Source organism: Electrona antarctica (assembly GCF_951216825.1).
Source record: "Electrona antarctica genome assembly, chromosome: 12".
Classification (NCBI taxonomy): Eukaryota; Metazoa; Chordata; class Actinopteri; order Myctophiformes; family Myctophidae; genus Electrona; species Electrona antarctica.
The window spans coordinates 36,570,844-36,593,798 of NC_136793.1; the positions used below are offsets into that span (position 1 = coordinate 36,570,844).

At 41.4% G+C, this 22,955-nt stretch overlaps 1 protein-coding gene across 4 annotated transcripts; it reads left to right on the forward strand.

Moving 5' to 3' along the window:
- Positions 1-1,832: 1,832 nt before the first annotated feature.
- On the forward strand, positions 1,833-22,593 carry erlin2 (ER lipid raft associated 2). 4 transcript variants are annotated; one of them, XM_079515360.1, is made up of 13 exons: positions 1,833-1,849; positions 2,105-2,220; positions 4,195-4,302; positions 8,462-8,543; positions 9,331-9,377; positions 10,236-10,297; positions 10,550-10,675; positions 11,370-11,443; positions 13,182-13,240; positions 14,197-14,288; positions 15,140-15,229; positions 17,328-17,407; positions 19,427-22,593. In XM_079515360.1, exons 3-13 carry the CDS (start codon positions 4,196-4,198, stop codon positions 19,598-19,600), a joined length of 993 nt encoding a protein of 330 aa, XP_079371486.1. In that variant the 5' UTR covers positions 1,833-1,849; positions 2,105-2,220; position 4,195; the 3' UTR covers positions 19,601-22,593. The 4 variants fall into 4 exon arrangements, 3 of the variants coding, with proteins under 3 accessions (XP_079371486.1, XP_079371485.1, XP_079371487.1); XR_013791201.1 differs by lacking the exon at positions 1,833-1,849 and having other exon boundaries at positions 2,088-2,220; positions 19,427-21,095; positions 21,144-22,593; XM_079515359.1 differs by lacking the exon at positions 1,833-1,849 and having other exon boundaries at positions 2,088-2,220.
- Positions 22,594-22,955: the final 362 nt, after the last annotated feature.

A 22,955-nucleotide genomic window follows, 5' to 3' on the forward strand; every position in this document is an offset into this window, starting at 1 on the left:
AGCCAGTGATTTATGGCCGGGAGACTGGGAGCAGTCTTTGCTGCCAGTTCACTATTGTTACAACTGACAGCTAATGAGGCCGGACGGGCTTTCAAGCACAGCACTTAACAGAGGCCTCCATCTTCACGAGTCACGAGCTCCACTCCTCCCCCATCCCCTCCCCCTTCTCTCTCTCTCTCCTCTATTTCCCTTTTTGCCTCTGTCACTCTCTCACTTTCCCATTCATTTCTTCTCTCTCTGTCTTCTCTCTCCTATTTATTTCTTCTTCCAGGGTGGCAGCATTGCGGGGAAGGGATTGCTAGCACGAGAGCTCTGGGGCGCAGAGAAAATAAGGCAAGGCAGACAGAGATATATGGGCGACACTCTGTTACAGCGCACTTCCACTCTCCTGCATGCTATTAAGCCAGAGGCAGTGCTCATATAAATGTTAGAGAGCAATGAGAGAGAGAGAGAGAGAGAGAGAGAGAGAGAGAGAGAGAGAGAGAGAGAGAGAGAGAGAGAGAGAGAGAGAGAGAGAGAGAGAGAGAGAGAGAGAGAGAGAGAGAGAGAGAGAGAGAGAGAGAGAGAGAGAGAGAGAGAATTGTGAGAGAGTACAGTTACAGTATAGGCTTATCTTCTTACTTTCTCACAACAAGATATTCAATTCTTTGGAGAATTATACTGTCACGTTTTCTTGGCCACAATTTGATGTGGCCTTTCTGTCAGTTGCTGCAGTCAGGGAGTGGTCTATTAGCTAGCATGTGGCTTTGTCTTTGGACCATGTGCTTCCATTACATTACATGCTGGGGAAGGCAGCATACAGTTGTGTGAACTGTAGTACCTGAACTTTACAGTGCTGTAGATGTGGTGTGGTATACAGTATACCTTCAACACCCATAGCCGTGTGTGGACCCCTGGTTTATAATCACTAACAGAGACTCTGGCAGAGTTCTCTCCTCACTCCCCCTCCTCCCCACATCCCTCCACCTCCACCCTCCTCTCCGCTCCCTCGGCCCCTGGTTTCTTGTCAGTCGTGATTAATGGCACCAGGGCCCCAGTGCGGCTTACGCTGCCAGTTCCAGCGATGTTCCCTTGATACTTAATGAACTCTGACAAACTTCTTTTCCCTAGCTCTGTTGTTCCCTTTTTGCCCTCCCCTGTTTAAAATGCACGGTGTAGAGCTGCCACTGCAGCACCTAGGGGTTAGCTGTGGCCCTCAGTAGATTTCTCAAGAGACCAAGGTCTAAAAATAAAGCACTGCAGTCAATTTAGTGTCACGACCTTTAGCTGTGTACAGATCCAAAGCTCGTTGGTGACTGAATATATATGAAGTGGAAAACCATTTAATGATAATCCTGTTTATTTATTCATTTTAATTTGAGAATTTATTTCCCTCTTAGAAAGTGTATAAAGTCATCCCATTATAGAGCTGCAGATAAATTGATTACAGATCTGCTGGGTGGTAAAGTAAGGTCACTGTTAATTGCTGACTGATGCATCTTTTTTTTTTTTAATGCTGAAATCGAGACAGACTAATGAGATAATGCACAGGGGGAAAAGTCTCCCTGCTGCCCAAACCATAAAAACGCCTGGGCTTCCGAGGCTACCCAAACCTTTGTCTAACTCTAAGCTGGTCTTTGTCGCCATCTGGCGGTGAGAAGAGGGGATACATGAACCAAAGGCGTCCAAGCCGCGGCCCCGTTTCTCCTACCCGATCTCGCACGTCTTGACGGCAGACGGCACATGGCTCTGGCTGTCATAGATATATAAGAATATCTATGGCTGTAGCCTGTGGAACTTGAAGGACAACGGGACGTATAAAAACTTCGGCGAAAACAGGAGCGCAACACGAGGATAAAGGAAACATTCGGTACAAATGTCCATTTTGCTAATTCACAATTAACTACTAGCCTATTACTACTTTGGTGTTGAAACTGAATTTCTCTAACTATAAACTTTCACGGCAGCAGAAAGCCTAAGTACAAATATCATTTATGAAAAGATTACAGTGAAGTCGGTTCACGGTAGTTTCCATGAGTATCCTTTTCCCCATCCCCACCCCCTCCCCATATTTCTGTGAGAAGCCGTTGAGGGCTGATTTTACCCCTTTTTTGCGTCCAAGCAGCAAGCACGTTTACGTTGGCCTGGTGGTGATGTAGGACGCAACACGCGGAAGTAAACCGTTCACTAGAGGCTGTTTGCTTTATTTATCCGTCGTGTGAGCGTCTGAAGAAAACACAGGTAGGTCGACTGACCGAAAATATTACAGTTTTTGTAAATTGTAACGAACCATTTATGCTGCATGCAGTTAAATATCACGTTTGTTTGACCATCGAAGGCAAGGTGTACAAGGATGTTTTCCAACTTTGCCGCAAGTGTTGCCCTGACTAGCTGCCTGAATGCCATAGCTAACTGTAAGAGAAAGAGAAACATAACTACTACTACCGGCCTGGTAGTGGTACACACATACAATCAGTATTAATATTATTATAGATGTTCTGAGTCAAATAAATAACAGGATTTGACATGTACTGTAAGTTTAAAAAAGATAGTGCCATATCGCACACTGTTGCAGCAGTGAAAATGAAAATTGAAGCATGTGTTTTTGGCCGCTTAATTTCTGTGTGTTCTCCAAACATTGAACGAGGACTAGAGAGATAAGGACACACTCTGGTGGGCCAATCCTCTTACTAGGTTGTGAGAAGAAGGTCACTCACTCCCATGCCTGGCTAAGCCCGTTCAAAGGCGATAGTGAGCATTGATGCCCACTGGTGGCGTGGGTCTCAAAGCTTAAGTACTTGCTATACACCCTACATTGACATCCCATTCATGAAACAGATCGGAATCACCAATACTGCACCTGTGCTGTACGGGTCCGGGAGGGTGCCTAGCCTATGGATGATTCCATTTCTAGCTTCTAGTTGGACAAACCTGTACGGACAGCTTGGATTGTCCTCTTTGTTTCTGCCAAGGCTTTGTTTGGGAGAAGAACAAACACAGTTGACATGTTATGAGAAACGTTCTAAACTCTGTCATGATCATGATTCTTCTGTGTTCGTGTAGCCTAGCCCTGGTCCAGTAATGACAGGCATGTATTATTCAAGTAGGCCTACTGTACATAAGTTCAATTTTGATGTATTTCTTTTACTTTAGTGGAGTATTAACAAATTTCAATACTTTCACTTCTAAGAAATATTGTACTTTTACTCCACTACAATACAATTATTTTAAAACATTTGTTACTCCTTTTTTCCCTTTTTTGTGCCGATCTACAAGCTCATAACGTGTTGTAAGCTTGTATAGCTGCTATTTTCAAAAGATTTTTATACATTTGAAATTGAAACCTGTGAAATTGGTACTTTTACTTTTGGTACTTACAGTATACATTGCAGTGTTGATACTTTTATTTAAGTAAAAAATGTGAGTACTTGTCTTCGTGCATCACTGGGCATGCATGAAGTATCCTACCTATACTGTGCATCACTCGGCTCAAACACAGAGTTTATTGACAGAAAGTTGCTGATAACATCTCAATAGGAGGATTTGTTTTGACAGAGACAAAGAGGACAATCCAAGCTGTCCGTACAGGTGCAATGTTGGGGAGTTTATCGTCGTTTAATACAATCAGTCAGGACCTTTCTGTTTCATGAATGCGCTGTCAATGGAGGGTAATGCTACTTGCGGGCGGCTATAATTTATTACACTGTTGCACTGTACGATCAGACATTAAAGCAGTAATTCTGCACTACCCTCAAAGCTTGTTAATTCTCCTATAATCAAAATGCAAAAGAATTAGATTTTTACCAACTTGTAGTCTATTATAATGTGATGTGTGGCTTTTGAATTGTAGGGTTCTGGAAAAACTAAAACAACTTAGGGACCACAAAGAATGCCATGCATAGGCGCTTTTATTTATTGTTATATTAACACATTAATACCTGAGGCCGATTCTACAAATGCCTTCTAAATCAGTAGTTCTTGAACGGAAGGACCCCAGAAGAGAAGATTTGTCAAGATATTTCATAGCAGATGAACAAACTTGCAGTGTGGCATGAAGTGATGCGCTGTAAGCTTTTTGCTTGTATATCTGCTATTTTTGAGAACCACTCTTTACTAACATTATTATTATATATATTTTTTTACAATTAATTACATTGATTAGTTTGTAATAAACTATGATATCATAACATTATTTGTCTTCTGAAATGTCATCAGGATGGCACAGTGGGGTGCCATTATCTCAATCATCGCAGCTGCAGCAGGTGCAGGACTTTTGGCTTCAGTCCACAAGATCGATGAGGGACACACAGGAGTTTATTACAGGTGAGAGAAAAGTTTCAAAGGTTTTCTTCAGGCCTCATTCAATGCCTTCAAGGTAAACCACTAAACAGTGCAACTAAACTCCTCACAAAAATTTAGGAAAGTTAACCTTTGTAGATTATTCCCCCCTTTAATAATATATTGATATTGTATTTTTTATCGTTGATTAGTCACCTTTACAACGAGGTACAGCTTGTAAGGGCATCAGGCATTCGTGGAATGCCTGATTCATTCCACGAACAGCTAAACGTGTGGTTGGCGCCTCCAAAAATGTGCCAAAACAGCAAATGGTTTGTATTCAGCCTTGTTTTGAGTTGTTTCACGGATTGGATGATTGCACTCTCCCACAAAAACAACACATATTGGCCATTTTTACACTATTCATTTTAGTACTCGGAGCTATATCTTGCGCCACCCCTTAACCCTTATCCCTAAACTAATTTGCCATTTTTTACTATTTTAGAAAACCTTTTAAAATAGTTCAAATGGCCGATCTACAAGCTCACAATGTCTCGATGTAGATCGGCTAGTTGAACTATTTTTAAATGTTTTTCAAAATAGTGAATGGCAAATAAGTTTAGGGATAAGGGTGGCGCAAGATGGAGCCCTCGGTGTTAGATCCATGCAGAGCCACAAAACACTTGGCACGTCCTCCTAATGCTGGTCAACAACCTAACCACATTTTGCTGTGGGACGGCATCCCATCCCTCAACCAGGATTTGTTGCAAGTCAGCCAACATGCGTTATGTTGGTCACTACCACATACAGCACGATCAAGCTGATCCCACAACTGTACAATTGGGTTGAGGACTGGACTTACAGTACGCCATTCCATCCTCTCCGCTCCGAGGTAGGCCTACTCTGTGATGATCCTTGCTCTGTGGGGCGAGCGTTGTCATCCTGGAGGATGGCGTTCGGTCCCAGATTCTGAAGATTTGGGATCACAGTTGGATCCAGAATATCATTCCGATATCTCACTGCATTGAGATTGCCTTCAATGATGACAACAAGTTCTGTCTTGCCTGTGAGACAGATCTGCCCTAACACTGATTGTAAAATTAATAAAGTGTAAAAATGGCCAATATGTGTTGGAGCGTGAATACCAACTAAGGTTGGGCGATATGCCAATCTTTTTCAATCGCCCATCGTCTGTCCAAAAATCGCCGATGGACGATATATTCGTGTCATAAAAGTAAAGTGAGAACAGCTCACTACAGGTCGCAAAAAAGCCAGATCTACAAGCTCTCAAGGCGCCGCGTCCTGCCTGTTTTTGCAGCGCCGTTCGCTACGCGTTGAGAGCTTGTAGATCCGTCTATTTTTGCAGCGCAGCCAGGGTAACAAAATAAAAAATAAGTTACAGGTGGAGATGAAGTGAAGTTGGAACGGACAAGCAGCTGCAAGCCAAGCTAACATCACAACCACTGGCTGGTGACAGTGTTGTTAGCCGCAGCAACATGTAGCCTGCCCTGGTAACTTCTCCTCCTCCCCGGAGAACTCTTGCCTCCCTCCCCTCGGAGCGCCGGCTGATCCACAAGCTCTCAAGGCATCGCGTCCTGCCTGTTTTTGCAGCGCCGTTCGCTACGCGTTGAGAGCTTGTAGATCTGTCTATTTTTGCAGCGCTGGTGTCGGGGTTCGTTCACGTTGTCAATAAAAAAATAACCTAGATTACAGGCGGAGATCTAGTTCAATCAGTGGGTTGAATCAGTAGCTACACGCTAAGCTAAGCGCTAAGCTAACGATCCCCGAGCCTACACTAACACTAGCAGCCTGTTTTTTATTTCCCCCCCGACTTCACGGGTGGCGCATTGGGATTGTGATGAGACACGAGACAGCAGTGTGCATTCTGTTGTGACTGTATATTATTAAACTGCATGGGTCTGGACTCCGGAGCATAAACAACATGTAGGCTACAGTACAGTAGCCTCCCTCGGCTCGGTCCCTCCCAGCCTTTACTCTGGCTGCCAGAGTGTTCCCCGATGCTGCGGTGCGGGGACTGGGAGCATACCAGGGAGGAGGGGTTTTCCACCCGGCCGCTGTTACTACTTTGCTGGCCCAAATTGATTCACATGTTGCTCACACTTTACAGGTTAATTGGGCTAATATTTTGCAAAAGAAAATAATCGTCCCGAAAGATCGCCTAATAAAAATATTCGGCGATTGGACTCGTACATTCGCGATTGACGATAGATTCGTATCGTCACCCAACCCTAATACCAACCATTTGTCATTTTGGTAAATTTTCTGGAAGGACTACCCACACGTTTAGCTGTGTTGCTCATTCCATGACTGCCTGGTCCTTACAAGCTGCACCCCGTTGTGAAGGGGTTAAAGTGGGTGACAATATTATCACAAGATGAAATTACCTTCCAGGAGGCAAATCTTTCCTGTGATAAAATACCAATGTTATCAAAAAGGTCAACCAAAGAACAAGATTCCTGTACAGAATCTCCTCACTGGTCAGCAAAAAGAGCTTAACAGGAGCCCTCAGTCAAGGTTGCTTCGACTATGCATGCACCTCTTGGTACCACAGCACCTCGAAGGTCCTTCAGACATCCCAAAACCACCTAGTCAGGCTTCTACTTGGCCTAACTGCCAGAACGCACCTCACCCTCGCTAATTCACCATTTGTCAGCCTTCTGATTGGTCCCTGACTGACTAACCAGCAGGCTCATTCTGTCTTGTTCCGCTCTGTTTAAGTTGAATTTGCTAAAACATAATTTTTGGAAAAAACGAAAACAAACATGATATGCCCAGTCACCATGCTGCATCCATGCTGAGTTCCTTTTTACTGACACCAAGTTTAAAATAACAATTGAATGCACAGAATATCAATACGAAGCAACTGAAAAACACGTTATTTCAATGGTAGTGGATGGAGAGACAGGATTTTTGTCCAACCACGAAACGGCAACCAATGGCTGAGAAGAGGGGCACAATCACGGGCGGGACTTGACAAAGGGTGAATTTTGATAGGTTGGAATGGCTTAGGGTTGACGACAGAGTATAGCAACTTGAAGATTCGCTAAATAACACCTGAGTCTAAAATACCCATGTAACTGTCAAAATACTTCCTTAATGTCAAAGTCCATGATCACAACACCAGAGGGAGTTCGACAAATCATGTTTAACCCAGATTCGGCTCCAACTAAAATGTGGAAGGCCCTACCAACAGCCATTAAGAAATGTGAATCCCTAGACTCCTTCAAAACCGCTCTCAAAGAGCACTTACGGGCAGCTGCAATTCAAAACTGGCCCCCTCTCAAAGAGCACTTAACGGCAGCTGCAATTCAAAACTGGCCCCCTGTAAAAAAGTTAAAGTCCACCCCCTTTTTTATTTTATTTAAACTTTTTTTTACTGTATATACGATTTTTTTTTTGCATAGAAGTGTATATTTGTACGTCTTTAAATGTTCTGATGCATTGAAAATGGACGACCCTGATGTAAACAAGTCTTAGTGCTTTTTCTGGTTTTATCCTCGTAGCAGTTTTTATATTGACCTGTACTTTTCGTTTGAAATGTACCCATTCTCCATACTGTGAATACAAATTTCAATGAATCAAGGTGACTAATCATTGATCAATAATAAAAACGATATAAAATACAATAACAATACCAATTGGTGAGGAGTCTATAAGGAACATCTGCTCCAAAGCTATGATGCACTACATCCAGTAAACATCAGTGATTCTCAATCATTTTAATTTCAAGGACCCCTAATTTGATTAGGTCACAGACCCCCATTTGATACAAATGTTATCTCTGGGACCCTGATCTATTATCCTTAGTATTACTTTATTTTTTACTCTGAGAGTGTAAGGGTCCATCTGCTTCCATTTGTACACTCTCAGAGTTCCAGACCCATAAAGGTCCATGTGGTTCCTAACTATCAATCACCCTAGGTCTGGAATTCCCTAAAGGACCCCTGGGGTCTCCTGGAGCCCATGTTGACAACCAGTGCAGTGGAGTAAATCACTGAACAGATGGGATATCACAATGAAATGTTCCCACAAAACCAACCATATGGCAATGCTGTCAACATGGCCATCCACATTGTTTCTCTGTGTGTTCCCTGCCACATTTGAAATTGTGCGTGCGTGCATGTGTCTGTCTGTCTGTCTGTCTGTCTGTCTGTCTGTCTGTCTGTCTGTCTCTCTCTCATAGGGGAGGAGCTCTCCTGACAGTCACCAGTGGACCTGGCTTTCACTTGATGCTTCCCTTTATCACCATTTATAAATCTGTTCAGGTCAGTCTGATTGGGTTCTAGCAGCCCCATTGAACTCTGTCTGGACTAACAAAAGGTCACTCACGACTAACTGAACAATGCAATTATAATGCTGTGTAGCATTTACTAATAGTATTTATTGAATAGTATTTAATTATATTTCCAACATGTTGGACGGTCATGCCAGTGTCATCTATGTTCATCTGTGTGCCAAATATCTAATTGATTACAGTTCCTTGTATTGCACGTGCCATTTAGTTGACTGTATGGCATTTTAAACATAGCTTTAAAATATCACAAAACTCAATAACAAGCACAGAAGCTTGTCACTCTATCAGTGTTGGGCTCATCACTAAGTAATACATTTCTCGTTACTTGTTTCAAAAGTAATACTGTTACATTATTTCTGTCTGCCAACAGTAACTAGTTACATTACTCATTATATAAGTTTTACTTTACACCCCACAACATTGGTAATTGTATCCCTTCTACTGAATATTCTGACTTTGCAAGTGCACCATTAGAATTCGTAACTGTAAAATCCTCAGTGTTGATTTAGCTCTGAAGAGTGAATAAATAGAACGTTCCATTTGGTTAAATTTGTGCCCTCATCTGAGTCAAATAAGCACCATCAAGTCACTTTGCAGATTGCCAATCTGTGTATATACAGTAGTGTACCTAAGCTAAAGTAGAGACAGAACACAGGTATTTAGTGAACGGTTCAAATTTAAATATCACAGTTTTAACTTGTAATGATTTACTAATGTAAAATTATTAATGAATTAGTCTTACTCCCTTCATCTTTTAGACAACTCTGCAGACTGATGAGGTGAAGAATGTACCATGTGGCACAAGGTAGTGCTTCTTCTTCACCATAACGCACCAGATGTGCACAATAGAGCGTCGCAGTCACGCCCCCTCGAGAGACCCGGAAAATAAATCTCTGTTCATTTTCCTCATAGACTTTTCAGAAAGTATTTATTTAAAGACGTTTACGCCACGGACAAAGCCAACTCTTGTTGTGACAAATCATGACAATAAACACAATGTTTTGGGCCAAACAAAGAACTAGAAAGTAGAAAAAAACGGCAGGTTACAATACTTTTGTTGTTGTTTTTCTTCTTTGTAATTATTTGTTTGGTCCAAAATATTGTGTTTGTTGTCATGATTTGTCACGACTCGAGTTGGCTTCGTACGACGCTTAAAAGGTCTTTAAATAAATACTTTGTGAAATGTCTATGGGAAAAATGCATTGGGATTCATTTCCTGGGCCTGGCGTCGTCATGAAAGAGGGCGGGACTGCGACGCTCTATAGAAACATGCCATATCAATAAATATCATTCCACCATTGGTAGAAACGGTATCATCTCAAGTATCAACACATTTTCACGGTAGCAGAGACACTAGTCTGCCTAGTTGTTACGTTGCTATGCTACATTAAGGAGCTACAGTACTTGGTGTTCTCCATTTTGTCGACTAACGTTATTAGAAATGTGATACTAACAGGACTCGCATCATTGTTGTGGCTCTGTGGCAGTAACAGTACAGCATGATCATCACCATTTCATGTAATATTGTTAAGTTAAGAGTAAATGGCCCTTTGCCACTGGGCACACCACCCATCCTGAAAACGTACTTATGATACTGAATGATGCTTTTAATAAAAGTGTCACAAAGGACATGTGTTTAAGTTATTATATTTTCTTTCCTCAGCGGGGGAGTGATGATTTACTTCGACCGCATAGAAGTGGTGAACTTTCTTGTTCCTTCAGCAGGTAAACTCATATACCATGTGAAGGGCCAAGAACATCAAACTATGTATTCATCATAAATCACTTTCTATTAGTTTTGGATTCTACCGATATGGGCAATTAGCTCAGTATGATTGTGAAACAATATTTGAAGCTGTCTGGACAATGAAAGACAAATTACACAACCCAATCACATTTTGTAACAGGAATGAAGATGGCCATGCACTGTGATTTATGACTTACCGCTAACTAAGCATTTGTTTCTCTTCTTTTCAGTGTACGACATAGTAAAGAACTTCACAGCTGACTATGACAAAGCCTTGATATTTAACAAAGTGCATCATGAGCTCAATCAATTCTGTAGCGTACACTCGCTACAGGAGGTCTACATTGGCTTATTTGGTAAGTCTAGTAGGATTGATGCCACGTGAAATAGTCATACAAGAGAGAAGTGCTGGGAGAAAATATAGGCGGGATAAGGTGGTCCTGTTCCTATTGATTACTGCTGGCTTTGTTGTGAGCTTATAGATATGCTATTTTCGCTGAATGTTCACCCCAGAATAGGGAAGCTAGAGTCCATGTGATTAAGGGGCATCCAGGTGGCGCAGGGCTAAAGTTCCTGCCCACCATCATGGAGACTCATTTCGATTCCTCTGCCAAGCGCTCTACACACTCAGTTGCTGGTGTTGGTGGGTGGTTGTTTGTTGCTGCACTGGAATCTCCTACACATTGGGGCATTCCCCAAACTGGTATTGTATCTTCCTCTGCATGTGTTTACACCCTCTGTGAAACTCATCACTGTCCAGTGAAAAGAAGTGGCTGGTGACTCCATGTGTATCGAAGGAGATGTGTTTGTCAACAAACAGTCCACACGCCAAGACCAACAACTAGGGGTTGGTAGTGACGCAGAATACAAACATTGGTGGGTTTTGCCAAAAATTGAGAATTTAAAACAAAACAGTTGACTTAGCTGTGCTGAACTTTAGAGGGAGGCTATATTTCAGCTGAGCAGTTATTCTAAATTGTAATAAACTCTTGCACTCTTGCATCTAATTTCATTCTCTAATCACTCTCTCAATCTTACTATTCCCCTCAGATGTGATCGATGAGAATCTGAAGAAAACACTACAGGAGGATCTAACATCCATGGCCCCTGGTCTTATCATACAGGTATTGCAGAACGTTCTGGCTAATGTAAACTGGGTGGAACAGCATTAGCATAGCAAGCTGTACCACTAGTACAAAGTAGGGCCCTTTTCTTATGAATAAACAATATATTTTAATCATTGTGAATTGTAACCCTTGGCTTTGTCATATAATCGGTTCAGGAAAATAAAAGACATACTATTTATTTAATTTTGCACAGTACACTATTGTACTTGTATTGTACTTTGGTGTGTACTGTCACACCTCGTCTGAGTTGTGTGCCCTTTGTCAAACCTGTTTTCAGTAGGCGTTAGCGTGAACACAGATTTTAGTTGTAAATCTCAATATTAATGCTTGGAGAGCAGTGTGCAATTTATACCAGGATTTTCATGGGTAAGCTTGAATACAAGCTTACCCATGACATAGACAACATAGACAGAGTTCATATTGTGATGATAAATGCCTCAGACTGAGAAGTTTACTTTACAGATTTTTTTAGTCTTACTCTTAAAGGATTAGTTCGGATTTTTGGATTTATAGCTGTATGAAATGCTTGCCATTAATTTAGTGGTTGCAAAGGTATTAATTGATTGACCGAGTCCCGTGGTGGGAGTTCTGCTCTAGTTTTGGGGAATATTAAGGGGCACTGGGCGCCACGCATTAAAAATAAATGTATCTACAAAACTAGCATAATTTGTATTGTTGACCTATTTCTACCATATTGTGCAAGTTTCGTTCAACTTTGATCCCTCTGTCACATGGTACTATTTTGTTTGTGTTCAGTATCACTGCACCGCATAGAACTGAACTGTTCAAGTCGCGCTAATGTGCAGATCTAGTTTGAAAGAATTGAAACAACTGTAATTTTCCTCAGTTACACAAAACTTTGAAGTTATAATGTAGCCGGAACGAGTCTAGTCTAGCTGACCGGGAAGCTGAAGCCAAAGCGCACCTAGCTTTGATAGTGTGTTGCTGCGAAGCTGCAGCTCACACTCTGTGTGGCACAGTGATACTTATTTATTGACCTTTATTTATTCAGGGGAGCCCATTGAAAGCTCTCTTTTTCAAGGGCATCTTGAGTACAACATGAAAACAACAAATAACACTATAAAATATAGTGGACATTCTGATGCTAATACACTGGGGTTACAGAGGACATTATGATGCTAATACACTGGGGTTATGATGCTAATACACTGGGGTTACAGAGGACATTATGATGCTAATACACTGACATTATGATGCTAATACACTGGGGTTACAGAGGACATTATGATGCTAATACACTGGGGTTACAGAGGACATTATGATGCTAATACACTGGGGTTACAGAAAACAGGTACAGATGTTATGTGTTGCATCATCAAGTAGTGCCTTAAATGACTATAGAGATCAGTTTGTCCAGTTTCAGAGAGTCCTGGATTTTCTGCCATTTGTCTGGAGTGTAAAAGATGAATGCAGTTTTACCTTGTTCACTGTTCATTCTTGGAGTTTTAAGTGTAATGTAAGTCTGTATAACACAGAAGGTAACGTGAGCAGAGGTGAACGGAACGGTCTTTGTTTTTGTGCTCTCCAGCAGGCTTTATCTGATAACTTCCTGTTGGTGCATATGTCACGTTAAGCAGCCACCTTAAAACTAAAAGTTGTCCAATAGGGCTGTCCTGCTCACTAATCATTGTTAAACTACATTATTTCACAGCCTTAATAACTTAACACCTCTATCTGTCTGTCTGGCACACCCTACCCCGCTCTCTGTGTACAGGCGGTCCGGGTCACAAAGCCCATCATCCCAGAGAGCATTCGCAGGAACTATGAGATCATGTAAGTACCCAGAAAAAGAATATTCTCTGACCCCATTCTGTCTGTGACTAACATTCCACTCATCAGCTGTACATAATTGTTATTCTTATTATGTACAAACAATAATGAAGTTGTGAAAGCATGCAACCAAAGGATATTAACTACCTGATCGAACAAAGGTCAATCTATTGGACCAACCAGACCCTTACAAACTATAAATGATTGTGCTGCACTGGATTATGAAACTATCTCAATGCCATTTGTGTTCCTGTTTTTTCTTTCCCAATTTAGTCGTTATGCCAATTCCCATTTTTTTCCCACACCTCCCCCAACGGGAGGTCGTAACAAAAGCAGAGGAAAGGCCTGTTCAATGAAGTGTGGAACTAGGACGAATAACATGTACCCCTCTATGTATTATGTCCTACCGGTGAAACTTCTCACTGTCTGGTGAAAAGAAGCATACTTGACATCACATGTATCGGGGAGACACGTGATCATCTGTGCTCTCCGTATAACTGTAGGAGTAAGCCGTATCAAGGGAATGCAAGGGAATCGGTCTAAGGGCTGTCAATTAAATTTTTTAATTTCTTTTAAGCTCTGCACCACTAGCATATTTCAAGCAATCTTCAAGGGCCGCCTCAACCCACCTTTAACTAATCTCAGGACACATATCCTGACCCCAACCAGCACATCAGTGGTCCCCAGGTTGACTCTTACTCAGGGTGGTGGTCCCTGGTTCACAATCAGTTGAAAACCCCTGTATTAAAGAGCAATATAATTAATAGCACATACTACAGATTCTGTGTGTGTGTGTGTGTGTGTGTGTGTGTGTGTGTGTGTGTGTGTGTGTGTGTGTGTGTGTGTGTGTGTGTGTGTGTGTGTGTGTGTGTGTGTGTGTGTGTGTGTGTGTGTGTGTGTGTGTGTGTGTGTGTGTGTGTGTGTGTGTGTGTGTGTGTGTGTGTGTGTGTGTGTTACAGGGAGAGTGAGAAGACCAAGTTGCTGATTACAGCACAGACTCAGAAGGTTGTGGAGAAGGAGGCAGAGACGGAGAGGATAAAAGCTGTGATTGGTGAGAGAAGATGAAACACATGTTTGGCAATAAGTTAACCTAATATCACACACACTAGGGATGGGCGTTTAACATATACATGTAGTGCTCCGCAGTTATGAGAAAACAGGCGAATATTAGTTGAATAGTAGGCTTAGATCTACAAGCTCACAACATGTCGCAACACGAGATGTGTTCTAGATCTATTTTTGGCTAAGGGATTTAGTGTAGACCAAAGGGAAAAAGTCACAATTGTGTGAAGTCAGGTGCGCCTACTGTAATTAAATCGGCCCCATGATGTCTTACGTTGTCAAATAGTGCCCTAAACAAACATTGTATTGTCCTAAAGTCCATAGACTTAGAAGTGCTCTAAACAAACATTAAAAATCACGGACTTGGCTGCCATATGATGCTCCAAAAAAGGAGCTTGGGTGTACAGGGAATATGTTGAATGGAAATTTACCTAACCCTTTTAACTTAATATAAAGCACAGTAAGATCATGTTGGATGTTATATAAAAATCACACTTGTGTGAAGTGAGGGCCACTCTTATCGTCATACATCATCATAAATCACATTCCATGCTCACCCGATCAAATCATCACTATGCGGTACAGACAAACACACACAGCTGGCCAATCAAATCCCCTCAAAAAGGATCAACCTTTGGGGGACCAGTAGTGATGGTGGTTTGACCAATTAAAAAATGACATTCTTTCTTATCTGACACTAATAAGACACTGCTCAATAAAATGGGTCTGGGGGAATAATGACAAAATGACAAGTTAATCCGGCACAAATTCTGGCCTGGAAAACCTGCACCTGATTATGTTAAGCCACATTTGAAAGTTGTATTCTTCTCTTTGTTATAGAGGCTGAGAAGGTGGCCCAAGTGGCTGAGATCAAGTATGGACAGAAAGTCATGGAAAAGGAGACGGAGAAAAGGATCTCCGAAATTGAAGGTTGGTAGACTCTGATTTTAGTCATGTTATATTGATTGTGTCAATTACCAACTGAATAAAATGTCAGATCTCAGTCAACAATTCTTTTGATCTGGCATCCATCGTGTTAAAAACTGGGATCAAAACAGATCAAGTACCCATTTAAAGTAACAGAGTAAAACTATTGGACATTAAGACTTTCATGGGGTATGTTAACCCATGTTTAAAAATATATACATTTTGTTGTTGGTGTAGTTTGAGGGAGGCACTGTTAAATTTCTGTTTCATAACATCAAGCATGTAGCACCATACGGTAGTTGTCTCCGCCAGGCTGACAGGCATGGCGAAGACTATGTTTTGCACCCCGCCAGTGTGTCCATCATTCTGTCTGTGAACAGCTACAGTAATCTCTGGCACCGTTGGCTTGATGGCAGCGAAATAATTATATTAGACAAATCCTGCTCACAAACAACTTAGGCCCTCATTTATCAACCGTGCGTACGCCAAAATATGGGTGTACGCCGAAATTACCGAAATTTTCGGCATTTACGATTTGCACCAACGTTTGATTTTGAACTTGAGCCAAGACAAAAACCACGTCTGGTCGGGAGCTGTCGTACGCTTTGTCCTCACCTGTTTTTCTGTCGTAGAACAGCGGAGCAGCATTGTTTGACCAGCTGAGAGGCTGTCACAGGCATCGAAACATATGTATTCACTCCTAAAATGTTTATATAAAACTGTATAGGTATATATGGGCTAAATACATATAAGATGTGTCTTTGTGTCATATGAAATTAGTAGGAGATTTCCAACTTTACAAGTAATTAAAATCGCGCAATTAAAAACAATGTTGCAAGTTAGATGCTTAAGCCATTTAAACAGTGTTTTGCATGAGCGCATACATGCGAGGATTTGGGCTGTCTGTGCTGAAATATTTCCATGACGGGACGTTGGAGAGTACTATAGGCTAGTGCAGTGCTGCAGCTGCGGAGAGTCCCAACATGGGTAGCCTACTGTAGCCTAATCTACAGCAGGCCGATGTCTTTCTGGAGTTACGGTATGTGCAATCTCCTCCTCGTTTAATAAACCCGACGCGTCGCTCGAATGCCAAATGTACCGTGCCAGCGCACGTGGGAACCGCATCGGAGATATAGGTAGGCTACCCAGCCAGCCCACCACCACCAGTGCTCAGCCACTGCAGCGACTGCGAGGCAATCTAAATAGTCTGTCGAACGTGCGGTGCATGGTCAGTTGGTCACGGTCACGGACGGACCACAGTGATAGAGAGAGACAGACAGACAGGACAGGAGGAGCACCTATGCAAAACAGCAGCGTGTGTGTGCCTATTTGTTATTTAATTCATGGTTCACAGGTTCAGGTTTTCGTTCACTAATATATCTTGTTGTATATTAAATTAAAAAGACTTTAATAATTTAATATACAACTAACAACACACAGTGACAGTTGCTTGCAAATTGCGATATGTGCGTGCGTGCGTGCGGGGGGGTGATGCGGGCAGCAAGGGAAGCGAAGCGAAGCGAGAGGAGAAACAGACAGGGTAGTCCTACAGCTTTATTTAATTCATGCAGGTTTATTTATTTAAGATACAACAAGTTGCTTGTGCGTCTGTGTGTGTGTGTGTGTGTGTGTGTGTATGGGAGGGGGCAGCAAGGCAATTTAGGCAAGCGAGTGAAACCTTTTTCCCCCTGTAACCATGGTTTCCAGGTCGTATTGCAGTTGTTCATGTCGCAAAAACGAGGGCGAGGCTTGATTTCACAGGGCGTGCCAGATTGATTTCAGCCGTCACATTTATCACTGCTAGGAATGAAATTAGGAAGAAACAGCTGTCTGCGATCACTTTGTAAATGCCGACCCGACGTGGGTGTACTACGAATCCTACACTCGAATTTGGGGCAGATTTTACACTCGATTGATAAATGAGGGCCTTAGTCTTTGCCCACAGTGTAAAAAGATGATGCGCATGAGTATGGGAGCAAACTGTCCCTGCAAAAGAGCCCTTTGTGACTGGCACACATACAGATGGAGACAATTGTTTTAGGTAATTGTTTTTTCTTTCCTTCTCATAATTGACATAATCTCTGACTGTCTCCATTTGTAGATGGTGCTTTCCTTGCCAGGGAGAAGGCCAGGGCAGATGCAGAATTCTACACAGCACACAAAGTAGCTGCGGCCAATAAGGTGAGAGATTATAATATACAGATGCGGTGACGCATGTCATACATCATAACACAACACAATATGCCATAATCAGGTTCATATATTTGCATATATATGGATAATTAGGAAATATGTCTCTATCTAGCTTATGCAATTTATATTTCCATGTGGGGGGTGCGTCAGCTAGGTCGGGAGTTAATGGGGTGCATGGCCAAAACATCTCTAATGTGGATAGGCTACAATCACAGTAATATTTGCCGGACGATTGACTTACTTCTTATTGGTTGCAGCAGAAGATTTAAACCACACATATGACACTTTCACATGTGTTTCCGGTTTAAATTAAAGTTTTTCATAGGTCAGGTCAGTTAGAAGGCGTTTTTAGAATCGCCATCAGTTGTTCCCCTTACAGAAAACTGAGATTTTTAAAATTGTAGTAATAAGTACTGTATCACACTTTATTTCATCGTTCTATTCTCTGTTGTACTCACTGGACTCCCATGAGGTACAATCCTTCTGCAAATGGGAGAGGGATTTTAACAATGAATATATCGAGGATGACTGGCAAGAGGCCATTGACTTGGTTAAAAAGGTTTACACCTGTAACAGACTAAGAGAAACACAATACAAACTTCTTCACTGACTACACATTACACCTGTTACTAAACAAAATGGACCGCTCAATATCAAGATCAAACAGATCTTGGCACCTACTATTGCTACTAATATTATATGACTGGATATTGTGTTTGTGTTTGTTTTTTTTCTTTTTCTTTTTTTATGAACTATGGATGATGGTGAAGATGAACTGGAGGACCCCACCCTTTTTTCCTGGTTGTTCGTTTGGTTATGTCATGTTTGTAAAATATGTCTTTGTCTCTTTTGTGAATTAAAACAAAATCAATACAAATATTAAAACAAATAGAATCGGCATCAGGTCTAAATGGGCTAAACTTAATCATCACGTTAAATTTTTATCTGAAAATATTATAGGTTAGAATTGAACCATGGGCTTTGCTGTCTGTCTCTCTCTGACTTTGTTTACAATCAATCTGCATTGCGTGTGCACGCATCGCGCATGTAGCAGAGCAATGTGCCATAGCCTGGAGGGATGCGACGTTCTGCTTGGTTCAAAAACGCACATCTTTCCGTTTGAGAGTGAAACTACAAAATAAAATGCCCTAAATAGCCATTTCACCCCGTCTTTAAGCGCAGAGCCTATTCACATTGACCACCCTCTTATCACCAGGTGGGATTGATGGCTCATGTGTGTTTGTGTATAATTTATTTGTAGTCATATTTTAGTGTTTTCGTACCCAAATGGGCATAAGCTACATGCACTGACTGCAAAGAGTACAACTCAATCTATTGTCAGAGGACAGCTGCTGTACAGATTAATTGGTTGTAGATTCTCAAAATCATCCAGCAGGCGATCGAGCATGAGACAAGAGCCACTGTTTTACATTATACCAAATATATCAGTAAGACGCCCTGGTCACGTGCACGCATCCACCTGGGTGACGGCAGACTGCTGGGCGAGTGCTGGCGCTTTGGCTTGGGGTGTCAGATCAACATGTGGAATGAATTCTATACTGGCCATATATGACCGCATGCTTCCTTCAATGCATTCCGTCAAAGACGCTTCTTTTGGGGTGGAAATCTCCCTAGGTGGACGGAACGTGTGGAAGGAACACGTTATTCCAACCAGTTCCTTTCCCCTCCATCAGGCGCCCCGGCTGGCCAGGGGGAGGCAGAATAGAGACCATGATTACTGTGTATTTTTGTGAGGGTACCTACCTACCCTAGGGGACATGGGGAGAACATGCAAACTCCACACAGAAAGGCCCTTTTGCCAACCCCACCTAGGGCATGGGCACTGATGACACGGAGGAGAGAACACGCCCACAGTGTCCCAGTGGGAATCAAACCCAGGACCTTCTAGCTGTGAGGCGACAGTGCTACCGACTGCGCCACTGTGCCCCCTCCTCAGATTTATTTACTATAGCAATATTGAGTAAACATTTTTTTCTCCGCCTGCAGATGAAACTAACACCAGAGTATCTGCAGCTGATGAAGTTCAAGGCCATCTCAGCCAACAGTAAAATCTACTTTGGTAACGACATCCCCAAAATGTTTGTGGAGTCCGTATCCTCTGGCTCAGCCATCAAGGCATCTGCAGCCATGGACATCCTGGGTGAGCCTGACATGGAATAAAGGGGAAGGGTGTGGGATGACCCACAGGACAATCTGCTTAGATACACCACTGTACTCTGACCATTCAGCACATAATTCTATGCCTATTCAAATTAAATTGGATAGTTATATTTTTACAATGTTTACCTCAGTTCTGTTACAGTGTTTACTTCAGTTCTGTGAACTTCTGTCCTGAATGGAATCAAACATTGTAAAATATATGACTCGCAGTTGAGTTTTATCCTGTTCTTCTGAATCAAAGTCACAGTACCATCACCCCTGGCAGATGGACCAGCAGGCAGTAACACTCCCACCCCACGTGGCAAGCTCCTCTGCTTGTACTGACCAGAAAGTATATTGTACTGTGAACAAATATCAATGGATGTTGAAAGCAAGGTGTTGTCGCTTGTATGTAATGTCACTGCTCCGTTTAATTTTTGTTTGTTCTGTAATGTCTTTATTGCACAAGGGTTATTTGAACATTGTAGTGAATATATTATATACTGAACTGTTTTAAGAGTGTGATGCCATACCAATGTCTTTGGCTGTCTTTTGGAGGATTTTGCACATCACTTTCTTCTGTTGATTACATTTCACACAGCTATAAGAGTATCGAAAGTCTACTGACAGTTGTCTCTCATATCGAAAAGTACTGACAGTTTGGCCCAGTTTAAAAAATGGATATAAATGCTACTACATTCTCCATGGAGAAGAAGAGTATTAGTATCTTAAATGTTAAGGAAAGGGCATAATAGAGTAAGTAGAGGAGGAGGATACGGGAGAGGGGATCAGATCCATGGGGTAAGTTTGATACTGTAGGAAATTTAAGGTCAGATGTTATTGTGTGGTACTAGTCTATGAGAAGATCGGAGACCAACTGAAAATGAATGTCAACATTTTTCCCTTAAGAACATTCACCAGCCTATATTGTGTGTTGCTCTGAAATGTTAGCGTGGCATTGCCAGACTGATCACGTGGGACTCAAAAGTTCCTCCATGGTGATGGTGGAGGAACTTGCCACGTGATCAGTCTGGCAATGCCAGGCTACTGAAATGTACAAGAATTGCACTGAAATTTAAAAATGAGTAAAATGAGAATAGTTTTACTCTTGTCTTTTTAAACATCCATTGAGGGATTTGTTATCTGTCAGCATTGTTTATGAAGTAAGATCTAGGTAAATCTACTGTATGTGCAAAATGAACATGTTTTCTATGGTATAGTAAAACAGAATACCAGCACTCGCAGAATAAAAAAACAGTTTCAGCTAAAACGCATCAATCTGGGACCGAAACCATCTGTTCAAGTGGTCTGTTTGCTTTTCAATTTAATGTTTCTTGGAGTGTTTTGTTATTTTCCAGATCAGGAACATGCTTGAATTCTGCTAGAAAAGTTGTACAAAAAAAGGCCTAATTCCATATTTGTTTTGTTCCATATTTAAATTGTGAATTGAACAAATACTTTACTGACACTGAGGTGCTGGGGAAAAAAACAACTGCATCTCAAAATAAATTGAAATGTTTTAATAGACTTTGAAAGCCTGTATAATTTATACAGGCTTTCAAAGTCTATTAAAACATTTACATTTTATACAGTATAAACCATCTTAACTTTTGTTTAGTGATATCAGTTTAATGTTGTGCAACCTTCATTCTAAAGGTCATGTTAATTCCGTATTACTATTTTCCAAAGAACATGTCTGCTGTGTTTTCTTAACAGACTGATTTAAAGTCTACATTTTTGCTCTCATAGTTTAAATCATATATGTCAAACTCAAGGCCCGGGGGCCAAATCAGGCCCGTGGATGAATTATCTTTGGCCCGCGGGATGATATTTAATTAGTATTAGAACTGGCCCTCTGGTATATTGCACGGACCACCATAATACTACAAGTCCGACAATTCACTGCGAGTGCATTGGCACATATCACATACTATGAAAGCAGTGCTTGGTGAGGATCATAGAACAGGAAACTGAGCTTAATAATAATGCATTTTCAGTTTTAAATGCATTTACTTTTTTGCTGTTTGCCTGGGACGTCCTCATGACCTCAGGACGTCCTCATGACCTCAGGACGTCCTCATGACCGCGGTGCCCGTGTGTTGAAACACAGTCCGGCCCCTCGACCTCGACCGATTTCTTTATTTTGGCCCACTGTGTATTTGAGTTTGACATCCCTGGTTTAAATGAAATGGATTTCTTGTAAGACCAAACAAGTTGCAAGCGTGTTGAAGAACTGAATGTGTTGAATGGAGATAATCAACAGCTAGAAGTAAGCTCGCAAATGACTGTGATGGGAATGATGAATTTTTTGTCACTTTAATAAGAAGACTACTTCCATAAATGTTTTTTCCTCTATTTTCTTCCATTTCTTTTCTCCAATCTATTGCCATATGTCAAATTATATTTTATTTAGGGTATGCTGGACATTTTGATTGCCTTGTTGGAGCTCTTCTGGTCACTTCACTGGCTGTTTCTAGCTAAGGAATTGTAGATCATTAGCTTGTAAGTCCAGGGTAGACTGACTTTCTTTGTCTTTAATATAAGGTTTATTGTGGGTGCTGTCGTCTCAAACACTTAGTGGTGAAAGACTCATACCACTCCCAGAGACTTGAAATAAACCTTCTTTCTTTATATTTGACATGCCCAACCACATGCTCAATGAATAAGTGATAAGAGGACAGACCATGGCATCGTCAGTGCCATACAGTGTCTATATATATGATACGTCTCTGATGTCTAATCGAAACGTTTTCCCTCCTATCAGTGCACTTTAGCACGTGGTTGATCATGTAAAATATAAAGAAAAACTATTCTTTGTCGTGTGCAAGTCTTCCATCACTTTAGACCATTAGCTTGTGAAATGATTCACCACTGGAAGAATGTTTTTTTTATTTGAATTGCTCAGGTTCATTTGGCTGACTGAGTTGAAAGGGAGATTTATTTTTTCCCCCACTCATTTCAGTTATGAATGTGCAATCAATATATTGTCCTTAGACAATAAAGTTGTTTTCTTTCAGATGTAGTTGCATTATTTAAGATTTCAGTTTTATAATACCAGTAAGACGCCCTGAGGGCGAGAAGGGACCATGCGATCCAGTGCAACATAATTTACACAACTTAGTTTGAGAATTGTAAGCAATATATTACGCTGTAAACGGACATAAATACATTTTCTTTGTATTGTAAGCATTTTGAAGAAATTGAAATGGTCATACAGTTACATTAGATTACTACTGATGCTTGCTATTTATTTCACAATCCCCAGCCATTATCTCTGCCTAATATCATATAACTTTCTGTCTGGAGACAGACAAGAGAAACCCCCTAAACCTCAGCAGCAGGATGCATTTCAAAATTACACTTTTGGGTCCAGGTA

What these genes read in the sequence shown, in the direction of transcription:
- erlin2 (XM_079515360.1), top strand. Translation starts at nt 4,196, where the DNA reads ATGGCACAGTGGGGTGCCATTATCTCAATCATCGCAGCTGCAGCAGGT. An exon ending in CCCCTGGTCTTATCATACAG is followed by an intron (nt 11,444 to 13,181) that starts GTATTGCAGAAC and finishes CTCTGTGTACAG; the next exon opens with GCGGTCCGGGTCACAAAGCC. An exon ending in AAGTAGCTGCGGCCAATAAG is followed by an intron (nt 17,408 to 19,426) that starts GTGAGAGATTAT and finishes CTCCGCCTGCAG; the next exon opens with ATGAAACTAACACCAGAGTA.